Raw genomic sequence first — 19199 nt, 5'->3', positions numbered from 1 at the left:
AACAAGGCCAGTTTGCGTCAAATAGCTCCTTAATAATATAGCAAAATTTGAATAAGTGGTGATGAGAGTCCTGTTCTTGCGGACAAAGTGTGACATTTTAAATGAAATTGCATCTTCTCCTCATTTTTAAGGCATGAAATGAACTTCATATCTTGATGCGATTTATCATTCAGCAGCTGAGCCAGATGCCTATATGGGTTCAATCTATAGCTCCTGAGATGATAGAAATATTAGCCTGTCTTATTAAAATCACCCACAGCTACCGCAGCTGTGTGTCAACAGGAAACAAACAAATAGTGACTAGTTCTCATAGGAATGGAGTCTTTCTGTTAACGTGTGGTCAATATGACTGTTGCTAGAATAGTTACAGATGTCGATTTTTTTTTTGCCATTACAAGCTAGTGCAGCTCCTGGGTATCTGATTCCAAATCCAATCACAGAACCAGAATAGGCTTTGTTAAATATCTGTTCATCTAAAGCTTCCCAGTGAACATGAAACACGGCTCACGCAATTTTTCTTCTGAAACCTACATTTGTGCAATAATAACTTATGTTTATTCAGCGACTTTCATCCATAAGAAGCCCAAAAGGTTTAACAAATAGCATCTTCCCTGCTGAAATGCAGCCACCTCTGGGTTGGAGAGCAGCTGGACAATAGGCACCCAGAACTAAACGGAAAGGTGCAGTGAAAGGGAGACATTGGCCAAGGGAACATGAACGAACAACCTGCTCTTATCTCAAGAGGCAGCATGGCCTCCTGGGTGTTGGGGGATGTGGACTCTATTTCTGGTGCTGTCACTAACTTGCTGACTAACCGTGGCTAAGCCGCTTCACCCCTCTCTGCCTTTGTTTCCCTTCCTGCACTTAGTCTGTGTAGGTTGCAAGCGCTTTGAGGCACAGCCGGTCTCTTGCTATGTGTGAAGAAATCCATGAGCCTTGCGATGTCTATGCTGAGATTGAGAGCTCATTCAACCTCCCGGCCCCACCACATAGACCCCATTAAGTAGGTGCAAGTTATACTGAGATGTACATGCATATTTTTATCCATGGTGAGAATGTCCTGTAGCGAGCTCTGTGCACATCATGCACAGTTCTTGGTTCTGTACTTGTGTGCAGCTCCTAGACCTCCTAGCACAAAAGAGTTTGTGCAGTGAAGGGAGCGGACTTCGGTGTAAATAAACTCTGCAGGCTCATGGCCCCTTCTCTTAATTCAAGCTTTGACCAGTTTCATCTTTGTAGGTGAGGCTTGCTTGTTACATTAACACCTGCATGCCTCAACCAAGATCAGGGCCCTGTTGAGCTTACAGTGGGTAGGAGGGCAGGTGAAGTGACTTGCTTAAATATAGTGGTAGAGACAGGAAGAGAGCCCAGATCTGCTGTGTCCTAGTCCATTGCGTTACTTATGGGACCATGCTGTGTCTATAGGGCTTGTCTGGCATCTCGTCACTTGGTTAATTTCACATGTTGCAACACCTGGCTTCCTCTTCCTCCTCTAAAGAGCAGAGCCCTAGTTTCTCTAGCCACTCTGAATGGCTCAGATGCTCCAGTCCCTGTATCATCTGGGTTGCCCTCTCCTCACTCCCATTTCCATCTTTGCACTATCCTTGTTATAATTAGGTGGCCAGAACTGTGCAGGGGAGACAAATGTGGCCTCATTAATTTCTTGTGCAGTATTGAAATGATGTCCTCTCGTTTACATCTGAAATCTCCTTAATATGCATCTCCAAGTGCTGATACTTTCTGCTGCTGCTAAGCTCTTTGCTGCATTTTAGGATTTGAGCCACAATTCCTCCTACATCCTCCCCCGACTCCAGCGTCCCCCTGGAGCTGCACCCCTTTTCTTGTTTGAAAAAAATAAATCGCCGGATTGTCCCAGGAACAGCAAGAGACCTCCTGTATGGGCAGCTTCCCCCATTCCACGAGAGAAAGGGGGATGCAGGGCTGCCTAGGTAACAGATTGGGAAGGTGTCCTTAAAAGCAAAATTTTCCAATTCCCACAAGGAACGTAATTTGACAAAATGTACAAATTAAATGCAATGAATCAATTGTAATTAAAATGGAGGCAGCGTGTAATCTGGTAACCCACTTAAAGGCTCAGAGCCTCATCTCCTAAAAGTGTTTGTTGAAATGGATTTGGAGCAAACCATGACACACAAAGGTCCTCTGTACATGATCAATATACAAAGAGAATCAGATCAAAAGCATGTGTCCCATCTATCCATACAGAGCATGGAGAATCACTTGATCTAACATTGCACCTTGCACATGTAAATGTGTTTTGTGGACCTTTCTGTAAATGACATTATTAGTATAAAGACCTAGAACAGTGCTATTGGAATAGCATTCTCTGGGGAGCAGTCAAGGCAGAGAGCCAGGGTTGTGTTAGCACTAACACAAATCCAGATCTTCCACTATTCAAGGAATTTGGTGTTTGCGGGGTGGCAGGAGTGTGGTCCGGTGGAGAGGGCACTGGGAGACCTGGGTTCTGTTCCTGGCTTTGCCACTGACCTGCTCTGTGACCTTGGGCCAGTCACCTCTGTATCTGTTTTCCCCTCCCACCCTTTCTGTTGGGAATGTAAGCTCGTCCGGGCAGGGGCCATCTCTGTGCAGAGCCTAGCACAACAGAGCCCTGATCTCAACTAGGGGTCTCTGGGCGCTGTGAGGAATAGTGGGGGAGTGGTCTTCATATCTCCTCAGACACTGCACCTTTGCTATTTAACAGGCACAGAGAGTTTTGAGCCAACAGTGAAATTGGAGGGGCGTGAGTGGCTTTTCTCTCCCCCTAGCTTTATGCAATGGGATGGCACGTAGTGTGCATTAGAGCTGGGGTGGCCAGACTTACCCTCCGAGCCAAATACGACAATCTTCAGAAGTTTGAGAGCTGGGGCGCACTTTCAGCCCCATGGGAGGCGCCTGCCAGGGCTTGGGACTTCAGGCCTACTCCTGCTGAAGCCCCGAGCCCAGAAGGTGCACCCTGCTGGGCAGAAGCCCTAAGAATCCCCTCCCCACTGGGCAGAAGCCCCTACCCCACCACCCCACTACAAGGCAGAGATCCCGAGCTCCCCTGCCAGTCTGGTAGGTGGAGAATGGGAAGGGCATGGGGGGCTCTGCTGCTGTGGGTTTTAAAACCAAGCCTCATTCTTCTGATTCGCCAGACTGGGCCATTGGTGAGTGACACTTGTTACCGTCTGATAGCTGTCCAGTGGCCTATGTGGAAGGGATTTAGCGATCCATTTCTTAGCAGGTAGGCATCCCCATCACAACCCCCATAGTGTGATTGGTACTCACTGGTGGCGTCACAAGGCTCAGTAGAGAGGCCAAAGAGTGACTGACTTTCTTTCACCCCCTTGAGGTGCTCTCTGCAGATCAGACCTAGACACCCTGGCAAATAGGGTAGCAGAAGCACACACTGCTGCTGCATGTGCTGTGTCTGTTGTGTGGATAAGGGACTCCAGTCTGGTATTTTGCACCAGGATGGTAACCCGGGAATTTAGTGTATTACCAGCAAGCTCCCACCCACCCATCTCTGAGAACACCTTCTTCAGGACCTGATCAGCAAAGACAGCCCCACCTACCCCCACTCCCAATCCAGTATAACTGGTGGGGGAGAAATGGCCTTCAATTGGGGCAGGAGGGTCTCTCAAATAGTCCCAGATGGGGTTGGTCCCCTAAACTGTCCCAGATGTGGGAAAGGATCCAGGTTTCCATCCTATATACTTGAGCAATCAGTATCTCCTCTTTCCAGTACACTTCCCCCCCCAACTCTTCCACATGCCCTCCCTTACAGCTGCCCAACTCCATGAATTTCCCTGGGGCAATTTGGCTGATGTCTATGGAGCTGTAGCTTTGGGAGTGCACCTGAGGGAAGAGCATGGCCCTGAGTCTGACTCAACTTTCCTCTGCCTCTTTGGACACTTTCCCGCTGCGAATTCTGGAACAGAGCCGAGTTTGCCTTGGAGTTTTGCCAATAAATGTAATATTCTGTCCCAGGCACGATAGCACAGGCTCTGAATCCAAGATCAAGCTTGCTCCCTGGCCTGCAGGATTCAGAGCACAAAGGGGAGTGCCGGTGCTGGGTCAGGGAGAACTTCCGCCTGTTGTTCTCTAGTGGTGGCTTCTGGCTTGCTGAAGGCGTGCTGCTGGCAGACTCTATAAGGGGCTGCAACCCGCCCTTCCAATGAAGAAGGCGAGGATAATGTGACATGAGGAGGGGGAAAGGACTCTGGGAGTTTAAAAAAAACAACAACAGGGGGACTAGACCGGATGAAGGGATGGGAGGGAGGGGGAGGGGAATGCAACAATTAAAAGCCTCCAGGAGCAAATTTTAAAAGGGGACCCTCACTCAAACCAGTCTGCAGCTTTGCAGGCACACTCAGGTAGCTGTGTTTAAAGGGGAGCGTTTGAAGGCATCACTACTTTGGGGTGCAATAAGTCATGGCTTGTCCTACTTCTCTTTGCCACAGAGTGCATGGCAGCCACCCCTGTGACACTGACCTGTCTGGGGAGTTAGAAGCTTCCATTACTTCAGTTTTCTTTCAGCAGCCCTCTTGGAGAGGTGAGATGGCCCAGTGGCTAGGGCACTGGGGTAGGAATTAGAGCAGGGAATAGAACTCAGGTTTTCTATCACAGACCTGCTGTGTACCATTGGGCAAGTTATTGGTCTCCTACCTTTTGCCTGGTCTGCTTTGACTGTAAGTTCCTTGGGGCAGGTACTGTCTCTTACTCTGTGACTGTACCGCAGGGGTCCCATCTTGGCTAAGGCCTCACAGCACTACTGGCGTGCAAATCACTAATAGTATCTTGAGCTGCTCCCCCTTCCCATCAGTTTACTGTACAGCCCTACCCAGGTACTCCTGTTACCTCTCAAGCCATAACAGTCCAGTTCCCAGACCCATCCACAACCTGTCCCTTGGCAGACTCCCATAACTGCAATCCTCCCTGGCTGCTCTCCTCCCAACATCACATGGCCCTCAGCATTGCATCCCCACTATGTCTCACTTAAACCCTGGCTGTTCCATCCCTTCTGGGGCCGACAGAGCTAATCCCCTACTTCCTTGGCTCTGCTTCTTGCCTGTGCATCCAGACATCAGAACGATTCCAGCTGCCTCACCTACCAGTTACCCACCATGGAGCCTGCTTTGCTCAGGCTTGTGCTTATCCTGCTTTCCTCAGCCCAGCTGTCTCTGTCTCTCCAAGTGGCATTTCCTCCCCGCCCACCCCTCTGCCCCCATAACCATTTCCTCCCCCCCACACCATGGCTTCTCTGTAGAGCCCTCCTGAGTGGTGAAAGCCCCGCGAGCCAGCAGGGGGAGCTCTCACCGCACCAGCCAGGGAGGAGGGGGACCTGCGGGGATAGCATGGCTTACCCAAGCCAGGGGAGTGACGGGAGCTCTGCCCTGGTTTTGGCAAACGATGGGCTCCCCTAGAGCTAGAGCTAGACCTCGCTCCCTTGCAGACGCTCCTCCACGCCCCTCTCTGGTCTCAGGCCCTAGGCACGCTTCACCTCTGATACAGCTCCCCCTCTCCTCCAGTCCCAGCTGCACCGTCTGCTGAGGACATATGGCTCCCTCTTCCCTTGCACCTCCTGGGGGCCTGTAACCCTGGAAATCTCCCCTGGACGCCTCGCATGCAGGGGAGCGCCCCGGGCAGCAGCACCTGTGCAGGGGCGGGGCGCCGAAGCGGGCATACCAGGGTGCGATGGGGCAGCCCCCTGGCTCGCTCCAGCCAAAGCAATGTCTCTTCCGCCCTTGGGGGGGATAGGAGAAGGTACAGGGGAGAAACAGAACTGACCCTAGCGCAAGGCGGACGCTAGAGTGAGAGCGGAGCCAGCGCGGGATCTCTGCCCAGACCTGGCTCCCGCGGGCGCAGTGTGGTGGTGAGTGTCGCCAGAGCCTCCGGGGCACCTGCAAACAAACCGAAGCTGCTCTGGCGAACTCTAGAGAGCCCGGGGACCAGGCGCCCTGGGGGCCCTCGCTAAAGGCGCCTGCACCCTCGGCTCCCCCTTCTGCGCCGCTTCCGCCTCTGGCAGCGCTGCCTGGCCCCAGCCCAGCCGGTGTAACGCTCCGCGCTTCCCTCCAGACACACAGATCCGCCCAAGCCCCCTCCCTGCCCCTGCTGGGGGCACCAAGCCCCGAGGGGTGCGCTGCCTTCCGGCCCGCTCCCCTGCCCGGGACCCCACCTCCAGCATGGGGCGCTACAGAACCTCGCCTCCCCCCCCAGTGCAGCCACAGTCCAGCGCCCCTCCCTCCCCAAGGGGCTCTGGGAGCTTCGAGCCGCCGGCCGTGCGTGCGCCCCAGCGGCCCCCCTGCTCGCTGCCCGGCCCGGGGCGGCTCCCTGCGTGTGACGGGCTGGCCCGGGCTCGCTCACAACCCCCAGCCAGGCCGGCGCGGGGATTCAAGTGCCGCCCCCCTCCCCTGTCTCCGCTAACTAGCCGGAGCTCGCGCTCTCCCCGTGCGATTCAGGCTCGGAGTCCCAGAGGCAGGCAGCCAATCCGAAGGGGGGTTCGCCCCGTCCTCCAGCCCCATTGGCTGCCCGTGCGCCGGGGCTGGGGTGGGAGGGGTCCCCAGCGCTCTAGTAACTGTCTCAGATTCCAGCTGTGGCCCCCGCCGCTGTCTCCCTTAATTGCCACCTCCTGGAGCCAATGGGAAAGGTCCGAGGGGCCAGAGGCGAGCCCAGATTGGCTGCCACGGTGGCTCTGGGGAGGCGGTGCCCGGGCTGGAAGTTGGAGTGAGGGATCCAGCTGTGAGGCGCGCGGAGCTCTCAGCTTCTCGCTCGCTCTGCCGTCCGAGAGGCAGCGCTAAGGAGGAGCATCCTCCGCGGGCTCCCTCCGCCGCTTCCCCCCCCCACCCGCGCGTCCCCTCCCCCCAGATAACCCTTGCAGGGCAGGAGGAGCCCAGCCCCCAGGGGAGGCTCGTGGACCCCAAGCCCCCTCCTTGCCCCAGGGGGGTCCCCCAACTCTCGCCCTCCAGGACCTGCCCTGCCATTGGCACGGCCAGATGTGCAGACGGGAGGGACAGATGCGGACCCGCTAAACGCAGCCCAGGCTGGACTGGGAGCAGCCCCTGCGCGGCTGGTGCGCGCTGGAGTTGGGAGGGGAGCCGGGGAAAGGATTCCATCCCCGCTGCAGGGGCTGAGACGGTACCTCCTCCCGGGCTGGAGCGGGATCCCGGAGGCAGGCAGAGGAGAGCAAAGTGAGGAGGAGCTACCGGGACCGGAGGAGGGGGAAGCAGAACCGGGCCAGCCAGGTCCCGGCTCGGCTTCGATCCGGCTCCAAATGCCTGCAAAGGGGGGACCTGCCCTCTTCCAGGCGCCCACCTGGGGAAAGAGGCTGAAGCCCTGAGTCTGAAGCTTCCCCGAGCCGGAACCACCGAACCGAGCCAGAACCTTATCCCGAACCCTCCCGCAGTCCCTTAATCCCACCCGGCATGGCTGCTCCCTGTAGGTCCCTGACCCTCTAATAACCCCCTCCCGCCCCGGGCACATTTTTCCTTCTCCCGGTTCGGACCCGGGTCTGCTGGCCGGAGGATGGACGAAGATGGACCGAGAGCAGCCGAGGAGCAGGACCCAGAGCCGGGCAAATCCAAGACTTTCATCCGCCTTAATGACCTGTCCGGGAATGGAGGTCGCTCGGGTCCAGGGGACAAGGACGCAGGAAGTGGGGACTCGGAGGTGGAGGGGCTCCCCTACCCGGCTCTGGCCCCGGTCGTCTTCTTTTATCTGAGCCAGGAGAGCAGACCCAGGAGCTGGTGCCTTCGGGTGGTGTGCAACCCATATCCTTTGCAAGCTGGCAGGTGGCACTGCCAAGGTAAGCCTGGGCACCCCTCTCCAACCCTGCCTCCCTTCCACGGGGCTTCCAGATTAGAGAGCTCCCTGGACCTCTTTGCCACCATCCCAAGAAGTTATCTCCATGAAGGCGGCTTTGCAGGGCCAAGGCTTATAGGTTCATGGAGCACCCTTGGACGCCAGCAGTTGCACAGCTGGAAGCTCTCCAGATGCTGAAAGGGCTTGGGGGTGTGTGTGTAAGTGGGGGGGAGAGTTTGAAAAAGAGCCTGGACTTGGTGAATATTGTAAAATTACCCGGAGACTCCGCTTTCAGGTTGAGGGGAGGGGGAGAAAGCAGAGACGCGATGCAAATATTGATAAAACAAAGACACGAATATTGACGAAAACAGTCATGAGAGTTGCTAGTTGCTCCGCTCAGGAATCCAGCTCCGAGGAGACTCTCCCTGCGTTCCTTCCCAAAGTTTGCAGCTTTTCCTCCCGTGGAGGAGGGGGCTGGAGGGGTGGACGGGTGTGTGCCTGCAGCTCAGCTCCCTCGGTTTCATTTGTCTGTCTCCAATTCATTTCTTGGAAGTTTTTCCAGAATCTATCGAAGGGGTTTCTCAATGTTTCCTCCCTTAGTAGGCAGGGATTTCTCCGGGGTTGAAGTCATAACATGGGATTCCAGAAAAGTACTAGGGAGAATGGAAACAATATGTAACGCTCTGGAGAGGGACAGCAGGTCTGTCTGGGAGATGGAGTTGCACTCAGCCCGCTCCCCCTCCTGTCTTTTCGTTGGGGAGGTGAAAGGGAATGAAATTGAACATGGATAATGCTGGATTGCGCTGACACAAAAGACCCCTCCACACTAGGGGTTGGTGCAAGTTCCTCTTGGAAGGCCCTGATGATGCCAGCTCCCTTATCTACAGAAGTTGTGTGTGGGGGGAAGGGGGATCTATCCTTTAGCCTCATTTTCCCCATCCCCTCTAGGCGCGTGACCCATTGTAGTCAATGGAAAGACTCCCACTGGGTTCAATGGGCTTTGGATCAGGGTCCCTGGCTAGCATTTCCTTTGCTAGGCCCATAGTCTAAAGCCCCTGAGAGATCGCCCCTAAGAGAGGTTTGCATGGATGTATGCGTGCATTTACTTTTAACCCAGCCTGGGATTCCGCCCCCCCCGCCATCCTTTTCAGCCCAGCAGCTGCTTAGACACCACAATGGACCCTAACCCCACACCTATTCTACAAACATGGCCAGATTTCAGACACCTTCACCCCCAATTAAACTGGGGGGGGGGAGGGGAAATAAGTAGATCAAATCATTCTCTCTCCCTCTCTCAACGACCAGACATCTGTTTAAAAGAACAAAGGAAAGCGAGCAATAATGGGTGTTTAATAAAGCGCTCCTGTGTGCAGATTAGATAGGAGACTCTAGGAAAGCGCAAACCGCTCCATCTACTACAGTGATGGGAGAGCGTTTTACCCTTTAAATGTATAATTACAACATTTGCATGACAAAAAGAACCACAGAAGGAGCCTCTCTCTTGCAAATCTGTGCTCGTGGTAGCTCATTTCTCACTCATCCTGTTTTCTGTGCCATAGTTACATAAAAAAAAATCAATGGCAAGACTTTAAAGAGGGGGGCAGTTTACTGAAATGTTAGATCTGGCATGGCTAAGACATGTTAACTAGGGACAGGAAAGGAACATAAAGGGGGGGGGGGCTGGGGAGAATAGGAGGGGAGGGTTCCTTACGGTCGATTTTGAGCCTGGCTCTGGTGTCCTTAAATAATTTAACTTGTGCAAGGCAGGTGGTGGCACAAACTTGCTTTTTCATGCAACCCTGAGTACTGGGTGCTCTCTGCAGCCCCCAGCCAGTCGGAGATGATGGTTGTGCTGAATACTCAGTGAGGAACGCATCCTTCTAAATCAATCACTTAGGCTCTTCTCCAGGTGCGTTAGCTGTAGTGTAATTACAGAACCTCGTATTTAATTTAGGGGCCGCTGCTTTACTGGAAGGCTCCAGGAGCCTTCCATGGGATTTACAAGTCTTTCCCACTGGTCTCTGTTCATTTATTGAAGGGCTACGTGATGATTCTCCCATCCCCCTTTCAATCACTACTGGAAATGAAGAATGGGCGCTCAAAGGACCTGATCCAAAGCCCATTGAAGCCAATGGGAGATTTCCCCATTGACTTTAAGGGGATCTGGGGAAGGGCCTGTTTCTTTTCTCTTGTGCTGGATGTAAAAGACCATTAAGGAGTCGTTTGAGTGTGGGGTTTAGGAAAAGCACAGAATTGGGCCCTGGGGAGTCATAGATTGCAGCACTCCGCTAAAAATCAGAGACTATTCAGGGTTTAATGGAAGAAATTAGAGGTCACCAGAGTGAGCCATGATTCATATCAGTTACCTGCTTGCTTGACTCCCTCTTCCTGGTCCAGGATTGCGGGAGAGCTGTGTTGTTGCTTTGGGCAAGTCGAGAAGGGGAAATAGCACTGCTAGCAAGGGGGCTTTTTTAGCCCCTTCTTTAAAACCCTTCCTGGTGTCAGAGCTGCGCTCAACATTTTCTTTGTAGCGTTACAGACGCTTTACCGCCTCCAAACTCGTTACATGTATTTTAAAATAAATAATAAAAACACAAAGCCAATTTAATCAAAGCTGTCTGACTGCCAGCAGGGTCGTGTACATAAAAGACAGCATCTTCCTGAGTAAACAGGAGGAAGTTATTAAATCCATTCAGCTCTTTCAGGGAGCGAGCTAGTCAATTACACACATGCCGAATACCTGAATCTGTAGTGTAAAAGGTGGGACTAGGTGATTAACATCTGTTGTCTGATTCCCCTTAGCCCTCCCCTATTTCGGGCTAATCAGTGAGGGGTTAAATTAGGGTTAAGTTTGGTTGTTAGAGAAACGTGGCGCTGTTCTTCTATAGTCTTGAATGCTGTTTTACTTTTGTGATGAGGATAATTTATCTGATAAACAGTCTGTTTCATTCTTAGAATAGAGGTTTCAGTTCCCAATCACATGAATACTTTCCAGTGGTTTCCCTAAATCTCATTCACACTAGCTGAGCAGTTCAAAGCTGCACTTATTTAAGCATCTTAGGAAATCTTGAAACTTGCTAAAGCATTCTCTTTGGGAAGGAAATCTTTGCTAATGTCACCCTGCCAAACAGAATGGGCTTATTATCTACCATTATGAATATTATTATTTACAATTGTTGATCTCTCTGTGTTTTCTAGCCTCTTTTAATGATCGTTTTGAGACAGGTGGCATCTCAAAATTGTGCAGGTGTTTTCAGTGGATTCCTTTTTATCCCTCAGCCTGTCTTGCTCATACGAGGTGCCTATTTCAACTTGAAAAGCATCTCTGTACACAAGTCTGCCAGTGCAAACAGGTTAACTTCTGTCCTTGGAAAATTAGTGTTATTTAAAAAAATAAATCTTCCACCAAGCACTTGCGGGCAGCAGTTCAAAGGGAGCTCAGCCACTGATTGCAGCCTGGGAAGCTGGAATTTCCACTGATGGTTACCTGTTCTCGATTCATTACTGAGAGAAAAAACCAGAGGGCTTGGAGCCATACGCCCTCACTGGGTAGCAGTGCTGTGGCCCTCTGGTCTTTTTCCCCCCCATATGTTTTCAATGTTGCTGACCCAGAAACCAGGGAGTTGAAAATGTGACTCAACCTGCTAAACAGTGAGTGAGAGGGATATTTTCTTCCCCCCGGAGTACTGGCTGAGTTTGATCACTTGCTGAGGATCAATACATTTGAGATGTTATTAAACAACCTTGCTTCTATTTCGCTTTTATTGTTGGTTGCTCGCTGCTGGAGTGGTGGGAGTTTAGCTGTCTGCCTATTGACATTTTTTTCTACTCCTTTAGCTCGGTTGTTCAGAAAAGTGACTTATCACATCTTTAAGAACCGAGGCCCCATGATAAAAACATATCATCAGAAAACCAGATCAGATCACATCTGGCCAAATTCTTTGTTGCCACCAGCTGTTCTTGATAGAGCGACAGTGGTTTGGGTCACATGGCTGGCAAAATCCTCTCCGATCCACAGTGGTTTTGACAGGGGAGGGTTGAGCTTTCGTTAGCGTGTCTCAGTATTTTTTCTTCGGTTTACCTTTTGGCAGTTGCGGAAGTTGCAAGTTCAAAAGGCCGGACTCTTGTTTAATTGTGTCTGCTCCTTTCCTATTTCTTCAATTCCCAAGTGTCCTTTTTATTAATTCAACTAATTCAGTCCTGGTACTTGTCCGATGAGGACAGGTTGTGGAAACGTACAAAGTCCTGACTTGGCAGGGCCTGTATTTCAACATGGGGTTTACGGTGCACTAATATAGCTGATCAACGTTGCCATTTACTGGGGGTGTCATGGTGTACTGCCAGTTCTGGTCCTGTGCCCTTGTCTTCTCCTCTCTCCCTAGGGAGAGAGCTTGAATTAACAAAGCTCCCTTTGCTGGAGTGGCCTGCAATTGCACACAAGGCTGAAGTACCACTAATCCAAAAGATGCTGGTCTGTCTCTCCAAGCTGTTTACATGACCTTGATATCAGAGGTGATGAGGGGGATTTGGGGCGGGGGAAGGAGCAGGGAAATAGTAGATGAGCTGAGTATTCGGCACTAAGCATGCACTCATGCAAAGTTCCATGGCAGAATGATTCCTCAGGGTTCTCTGTAGTGTTTCAATCTGAAGCGTTCACTTCCTGGGCCGTAAGGGCTTATATTTGGTTTCTGAGAGCACAATTGTTATAGCTGGGTTGGGGGAGGAAACTTCTTCCCCTCTCTCTCTCTCAAATTTTGAAAGGTCTGGACTGATCCAGATCTCAGACAACCCAAAGCTGGGGGATGTTTGGAGCTGGTGTCTTGATTCCAAATCTATTTAAGTCACCTACCTCTCTGTACTTTCAAGTATCTACATTCAGAGGGCCAAATTCTGCCCGCCTTACTTGTGCTGTGTAGTAGCTGACCCTGCAAGGACCAGCATGGATTTCAATAGGAGTCAGGCATTACTCAATGGTGACAGAATCTGGCACGTCTTCTGTACAGCAGAACCTGCTGCTAAATTGTGCGTCCCCAACGGAGCCTGCATCAAAGATGAGTGCTGCTCCCTTTACTGAGATCCGTGCGTCCACGTGAGGTCGGAGGGAGAGAGATGTTTTTCACTGGAGTTCTGGGATTCCATGAGTGTGTCTTTGCTGTGTCAAGTTCTGGCAAGGGGACTCTGTGTGACATGGGAGGGGATTTTGGGGGTGATGCAGGGCCCCTGCAGCATGCATAGGAGAAATCAGCTGTGTGTGGCATTGGAGTGGAGGGTAAGATGCGCAGGCACTTCCTGAGCTTGAGGGAGGGAAAGGTAGAGTGCTTTGGAGCATGAGTGACATCCTGGAGGCATCTGTCTGATTGTCTGTATATGAGAAGGTGCTACTGGGGTCTGACCTTGTCACTGTGATAAAAGGATCCACTCTGTTCTGGGTGAGGAATGTCTGTTTAAAGACAGGAGAAGGCCAAATGTTTGTGTTTCATACAGGCTCACAATCAAAGTACTGTATTGGAACTTTTGCCCTACAGGTGACATTAAAAAAGTTAAGAAAAGCCTCCAGGACCGAAACTAGGGCTTGTGTGTTGCATTAAGGGGCCTTCTGTAACAGAGAGTTCACCACAGAGATGTGTATCTGTCACACACACAAAAAAGGGAGAAAAGCCCGGTTACTTAACTTTTATTTTTAAGTGAAATTGAATCTACCGTGCAGGCTTGGAAGGACGACAGCCAGGCACAGGGGCTAAACAAGGCTGCTCTGCTGATCAGAGCCAGAGAATTAGGATGTTTTCCAAGAGCTGTGGAGTGTCTGAAGAGCAGGCATGGAGCGAATAAGGAGGATGGAAACTGCTTTGTACTGAAAGAGCTCTGCATAGGAAAATAATACAGAGCTTATCTGAAGGGGACCGTGGGCCCTTGTTATGGCAAATTCTCAGTCTCTCCTCACCCTGTCCAGATAGCATCTGTCTGGAAAGTGAAGCTCATGTGCATAGAAGTAAGAAGACAAGGAAAGTGTATTTCCTTAACTGCCTAAGGGTGGAGAAGGTGCCACTTCTGGGATACAGACTGGTTAACACTCCCCCCTCCCGTGGTGGTGTGTCCTGTGAAGCAGCTTTCACTGAAGGGAAAAGTTTTGAGTCCTGCTTGTGGTGGCTCCTGGTCATTGCAGTCTCTCCTCTCCTGGTAATTGCTCCCTATAAAGAGGGGGGCGCCATTGGCTAAATCTGAACCCAGATCTAAGTGTTGAAATCCCCCAAGATTCAAGGGTGGTGTTTGGCTTTGCTGTTTTTGCTTCTGATCCATTTATAGCGCCTCAAACCTAGATGGAAAATCCGAGTTCTGCCAGGGGTTGGGGTTTGAAAACCAGATGGAACACTGCAGAAGCTTGCAAGTGCAACCGTAACCCAGCCCACATTCACCAATGGGTTCATGAACCTTGGCAAAGCTGTCTCAGGCCTTGGCTTTTTAATGCAATCAGGCGAGTTTGATCTGGCCCGGGGGGGTCTCCCCTCTGGCAGTTCCACACTGCTCTGAACCCTTTCCATTGGAGACGTTGCCGTTCAAAGGCTCTGTCCTGGTGAGGTGCTCGAGGGCCCTCAGCTCTCACTGGAAGTCTTTGCAGCTGCAGGTGTCCAGCCTCTTGCAGGTCTGGGCCCTAAACTGTCATGGCATTGAGCCAAAACCCAGCTTTTACTTATGCCGTGGCCAGACTCCCACAAGGAGCTGAGCCTGTTCTGTGCTCAGTGCTTAAATTGCCTTGCAGATGGGGAAAGTGGCCAAAGTTTCCTACAGCTGAAGTATCCCGTGTGATGGTGCAAAGGGTAGGCTGGTGGGGTGTAGAACAACCACCTCCTGGACCCTAGCACAGAATCCTATCCACCCCAGTGACTCCTTTTATCTCTAACCCTCTCCTAGCAATGCCTGACACTGCTTCGGTTCACTGAAAGGAGAGAAGGAGGGGCAGTTCAGTGGTTAGGACACTAGCCTGACACTTGGGAGATGTAGGGTCAATTCCCAAAATCTCTGCCACAGATTTCGCTTGTGCCCTTGGGCAAGTCACTTAGCCTCTCCGTGCCTCAGTTCCCCATCTGCAATGGAGATAAGAGCCCTGCCCTACCTGGCCGAGTGGTTGTGAGGATAAATACACTAGAGATGGTGAGGTGGGGGTCATGTAAGCTCTTGGCTCCAGAACTACCTTTGTTCTGTGTTCGTGTAGTGCCTAGCACAAGGGGCCCTGAACTGTGCCTGGGGGTACGTCTACACTAAGAGATTAATTCGAATTTAGATAATTCGAATTTGGGAAACAGATTGTATAAATTCGATTGTGCGCGGCCACACTAAGCACATTAATTCGGTTTTTAACCACATTAATTCGGTGGTGTGCGGCCACACTACCCCATTAATTTTAACCACATTAATTCGGTGGTGTGCGGCCACACTACCCCATTAATTTTAACCACATTAATTCGGTGGTGTGCGGCCACACTACCCCTAATTCGAATTAACAAAATCGATTTTGGTGCTACTCCGCTCGTCGGGGTGGAGTACAGAAATCGATTTTAAGCGCCCTTTAATTCGAAGTAACTGGCTCCGTAGTGTGGACGGGTTAAGGATTAATTCGGATTAACGCAGCTAAATCCGAATTAAAGTCGTAGTGTAGACCAGGCCTGGGAGTTCTAGGCACTCCCTCTGCTCTCCACATCCCACCTCTAGCCCCTAAGAGGCCATGGTTGCCTCTGCCAGGCCTGGTTACTATTCCTTATCCAGGGGACTAAGTAAAGCTAACCTCTATCATCCTGTTTTGAGTATCATTACCCAGGGGACCATGCTGGGTAGAGAGTCCTGACCATGTGGAAGTGAAAGGGTGGGCGTCTGTGGCCTCCTAGCAAAAGGGTTGGTGCTGGGGCGGAGAGGGGAGGGAATATGCTGCAGAGCCAACCTTGCCTCTGCCCCACCTTACTCCCTTCTGCACCTCATAGCCATGAAGTCTGTAGGGCCCATTCCAAAGCGAAACTCGGCAGGAAAGCCAACGGGCAGCTCCCTGTCTGTGCTGCGTGAGGAGAGGTAATCTGCTCATTCCCACTCTACCCCCACCCCTCCAGACCTGTGGGCCATTCACAAAGATAGAAGCTTGTCTAGGGTGGTGTCTGTCCCCTGGCAACAGCTCCCTGGTGTAACTTGTCGGAAGGCACGCTGGGTAGCTAAACTGCAGCAAAGGGCCACGTGAGACGACTCTGCCCTGGGTTACCCCGGGGTAAATCTGGAGGAACGCCACTGAAGTCTGTGAAGTCTCTCTAGATCCAGGTCAGCATAAATGAGGTCAGACTCTGGAGCCAGGAGAGGTCTGCCCAAGCGTGACTCCTGGAACAAGACCCCACGCTGATCATTGGGTGGGGTATCTTTGCGTGAATGGGGGGGGGGTAAGATGGACAACACCTCCAGTAAAGAAGATGGAACTTGTTTCAAAGTGCTGCTCCGGGGGAGGACCAGCCAAGTAATCATGAGGCATCATGGTTTGAAAACCCTCGAGGTGGAGAAGGGGTGAGGGGGGAATGGTATTTGCCTCCTGTGGTATTACACAGCAGTCAACAGAGTTCTAATTACTGCCTCCCAAGCAAAGCGAGCAGAGGTGCAATCTTAATCTAACAAACGCACTGCACCTCGACACGTATCTCCTCATCTCTGTATCGTGCAGACACCACTACATGGCTGAGCCGCGAGCATGGTTTGTTTGCCTTTTGTGCGTGTGTGCATATTTTTTAAGGAGATCCTTCTGTGTATTCCCTCTTCCAGGCAGTTGTGTCACATCTGGAAGTTTGTGTAGGAGTTTATCCAAGCGCTGGAGTGCAGTACAGCTTTTTCTCATTTAAAAATCACAGGCTGGCATTTCGAACGGGGGTAGGGGGGAGGATTGTCTGCCAAAGGGGAGGCTGGAGCAGAGGAATTGTAATGACTTCCAGAAGTTTTCTTTTTCTTTTCCTTTTTTTTTTTTTTTTTTTAAATAGTGCATGTACAAAGGGTTGACTCAAATGCAGTTAATGGTTACGTTGCTCTCACCTGTCCCCTGTTGCAGGCTGGCGTCTTAATGATCTGAGATGTCGATGGGAGAGTTAGCAGCTGCAGGCTGGTTTGGGGGGTACTGGGCGGAGCCCAGAGGAGGCTAATGGCTTCTCCAGGCTGAAAGAGGTAGCAGTATCCTGCAAAGGGACCACGTTCTTCAATCGGTGACAGTCTGGTTTGATTTCTTGCCTCCTTGTCGGAAATCCGGAACAAGGATTCCCACAAGATGCGAGTAAGGCAGAATCTCCAGAGACCTGGTTTTAATTTTGGAAAAGAGTAAGAGGAATTCCTGGAGTGGGATCCCGCGCCTGATTCTCGGAACCCCTTGCTCCTATTCCTGCCTCTTGTTGGTCCTGTCGACATGGAAGGAATTTGCACTGATGTAACTTACTGGCATGGACCCTGCATTAAATCAGTGCAGTACCTCTGCATCGCTGGAGTTATTATACTGGTGCAACGTCTCTAATGTAGACAGGGCCATAGCTGCGCAGGCCTGGAGCGTTCCCTGATGGGGAGGCAGATGCCTCTTGTGCTCACTCCCATCCATACTTGTAATGATGAATCTGCATAGAGACGTTCTTCCCAGAGCACTTAGCACCGTGCAGATTGTGTGTGTGTTTCTGTTAAATACAGTTACATGCTACAGGGGCGTGTGGACAGAGCGAATGCTATTGCTGACATTCTGCTGGGAGTGAAGTAAGCTGAAGGTTCTGAAATGTTACAGCGCGTCGCAATGTACAAATTGCAGTTCTTGTTTCTGATTGAATTATTTGTATTGTTAGAGTGCCCAGAGGGCCCCAGCCAGGATCCAAGGCCCCACAATGGCTCTCTGCAAGAATGAAGTTTTTTGAGGAGTGGGGAGGGAAAGTAGCTTGCTTGACTATAAAAGGGTTCTTCTATATGTGTGTGGTAGGGATTCAGAAGAGCTGCCACATTTCAGTGATGGGAGAGAAAGGGTGTGCATATAACTACACACGCACATGCCTGCTCTCCTCATTCTCCATAGAAATGTAGCAGCTGCTCTGTAGCAGCAAGGCTGTAGACAAGTTTTTTGTGGTTTCCTTAGGAGTGGGAATGAAGAATAGTCTCCAAATGACACTTCAGGGGGATCTTAGAGAGGCAGATTGTAATTAACCAAGTTGGAATTTGGCCAAGCCACTGAAAGTAACACCCTATAGTCCTCTCTGCACAGGACAAACCACCATGTTTAGCAAGTGAGCCGCTGCAGAATTTAAACACGCCTGTGACCCAGGATGGTCTGGCTGGCTCTTTTAGATGCAGCTGATTTGTTCTAAGCAGGTTTCAAATCCATGTTTTATGCTGATTGGCCAAACCTGTCTATAGGCCCTGTTGTATTTAAACTGTGCTTTGGCAGGTTTGGTTGTTCGAGATGGTTGGGAAAATGCCAGTTATTGTGCACAGAAAATCTCAAAGATTTATTTTTGTTTTGTTTTTTCCCACAAAAATGTTTTGGTTTTAGGATGAAAAACTGAAAATATTTCCATTTTTTTAAAACTTTTTTTTTAACATGTTTTTGATTTGAACAACAAAAAAACCTTCCCATCCAATTTTTCCTAAAAATATTTGTTTTTCAGTTTCCGGTCTCTTTACCAAAAAACCTCGCAATTTTTTACCAGCATGAGAACTTCCGGTGAAAATTTTCATTTGGGTCAAAAAGCCCTTTTCCATTGGGGAAAATGTTTAGAGGAATGACCAGACCAGCCATTTGCTGTGTGAAAATGTTTGCCCTTGTTGTTGTCAGAGGTGCCAGGGGATCTCTAAGGATCACACCGTGCTGGTGCTTTGACCACTTCAGAATTCTTTGAGAGTGTCAACAAGCATGTGGATAAGGGTGATCCAGTCAATATGGCACTTGGCCTTTCAGAAAGACTTTGATCAGCTCCCTCACCAAAGCCTGGCTCTTAAGCAAACTAGGCAGTTACGGGATAAGGGGAAAGGACCTCTCATGGATCAGTAACTGGTCAAAAGAAGGTTTCAGAGTAGCAGCCGTGTTAGTCTGTATCCGCAAAAAGAACAGGAGTACTTGTGGCACCTTAGAGACTAACAAATTTATTTGAGCATAAGCTTTCGTGGGCTACAGCCTACTTCATCAGATGCATGTAGTGGAAAATACAGTAGGAAGATATATATATATATATATATATATACATACATACACAGAGAACATGAAACAATAGGTGTTACTATACACACTATAAGGAGAGTGATCAGTTAAGGTGAGCTTTTATCAGCGGGAGAGAAAAAAAACTGTTTGTAGTGGTAATGAAAATGGCCCATTTCCAGCAATTGACAAGGAGATATGAGGAACTGGGGGGGGGGGGGGG

At 50.6% G+C, this 19199-nt stretch overlaps 1 protein-coding gene across 4 annotated transcripts in view; it reads left to right on the top strand.

The window, feature by feature from the left end:
- Positions 1-7381: 7381 nt before the first annotated feature.
- CACNA1G (calcium voltage-gated channel subunit alpha1 G) overlaps positions 7382-19199 on the top strand; it is a 281389-nt gene continuing 269571 nt past the window's right edge. For all 4 annotated transcript variants that reach the window (XM_024204320.3, XM_024204317.3, XM_024204319.3 and 1 more), the window contains exon 1: positions 7382-7769. In XM_024204320.3, the coding sequence (XP_024060088.1) occupies positions 7525-7769 (245 nt within the window). In that variant the 5' untranslated portion in view covers positions 7382-7524. The remainder of the gene's footprint in view (positions 7770-19199) is intronic.

The sequence above is a fragment of the Terrapene carolina genome, unplaced genomic scaffold, assembly GCF_002925995.2.
Source record: "Terrapene carolina triunguis isolate 2854851 unplaced genomic scaffold, T_m_triunguis-2.0 Scaffold192, whole genome shotgun sequence".
NCBI lineage: Eukaryota > Metazoa > Chordata > Testudines > Emydidae > Terrapene > Terrapene triunguis.
Note: the sequence above shows the minus strand (reverse complement) of the source record. Positions and strands in the feature narration are given on the sequence as shown.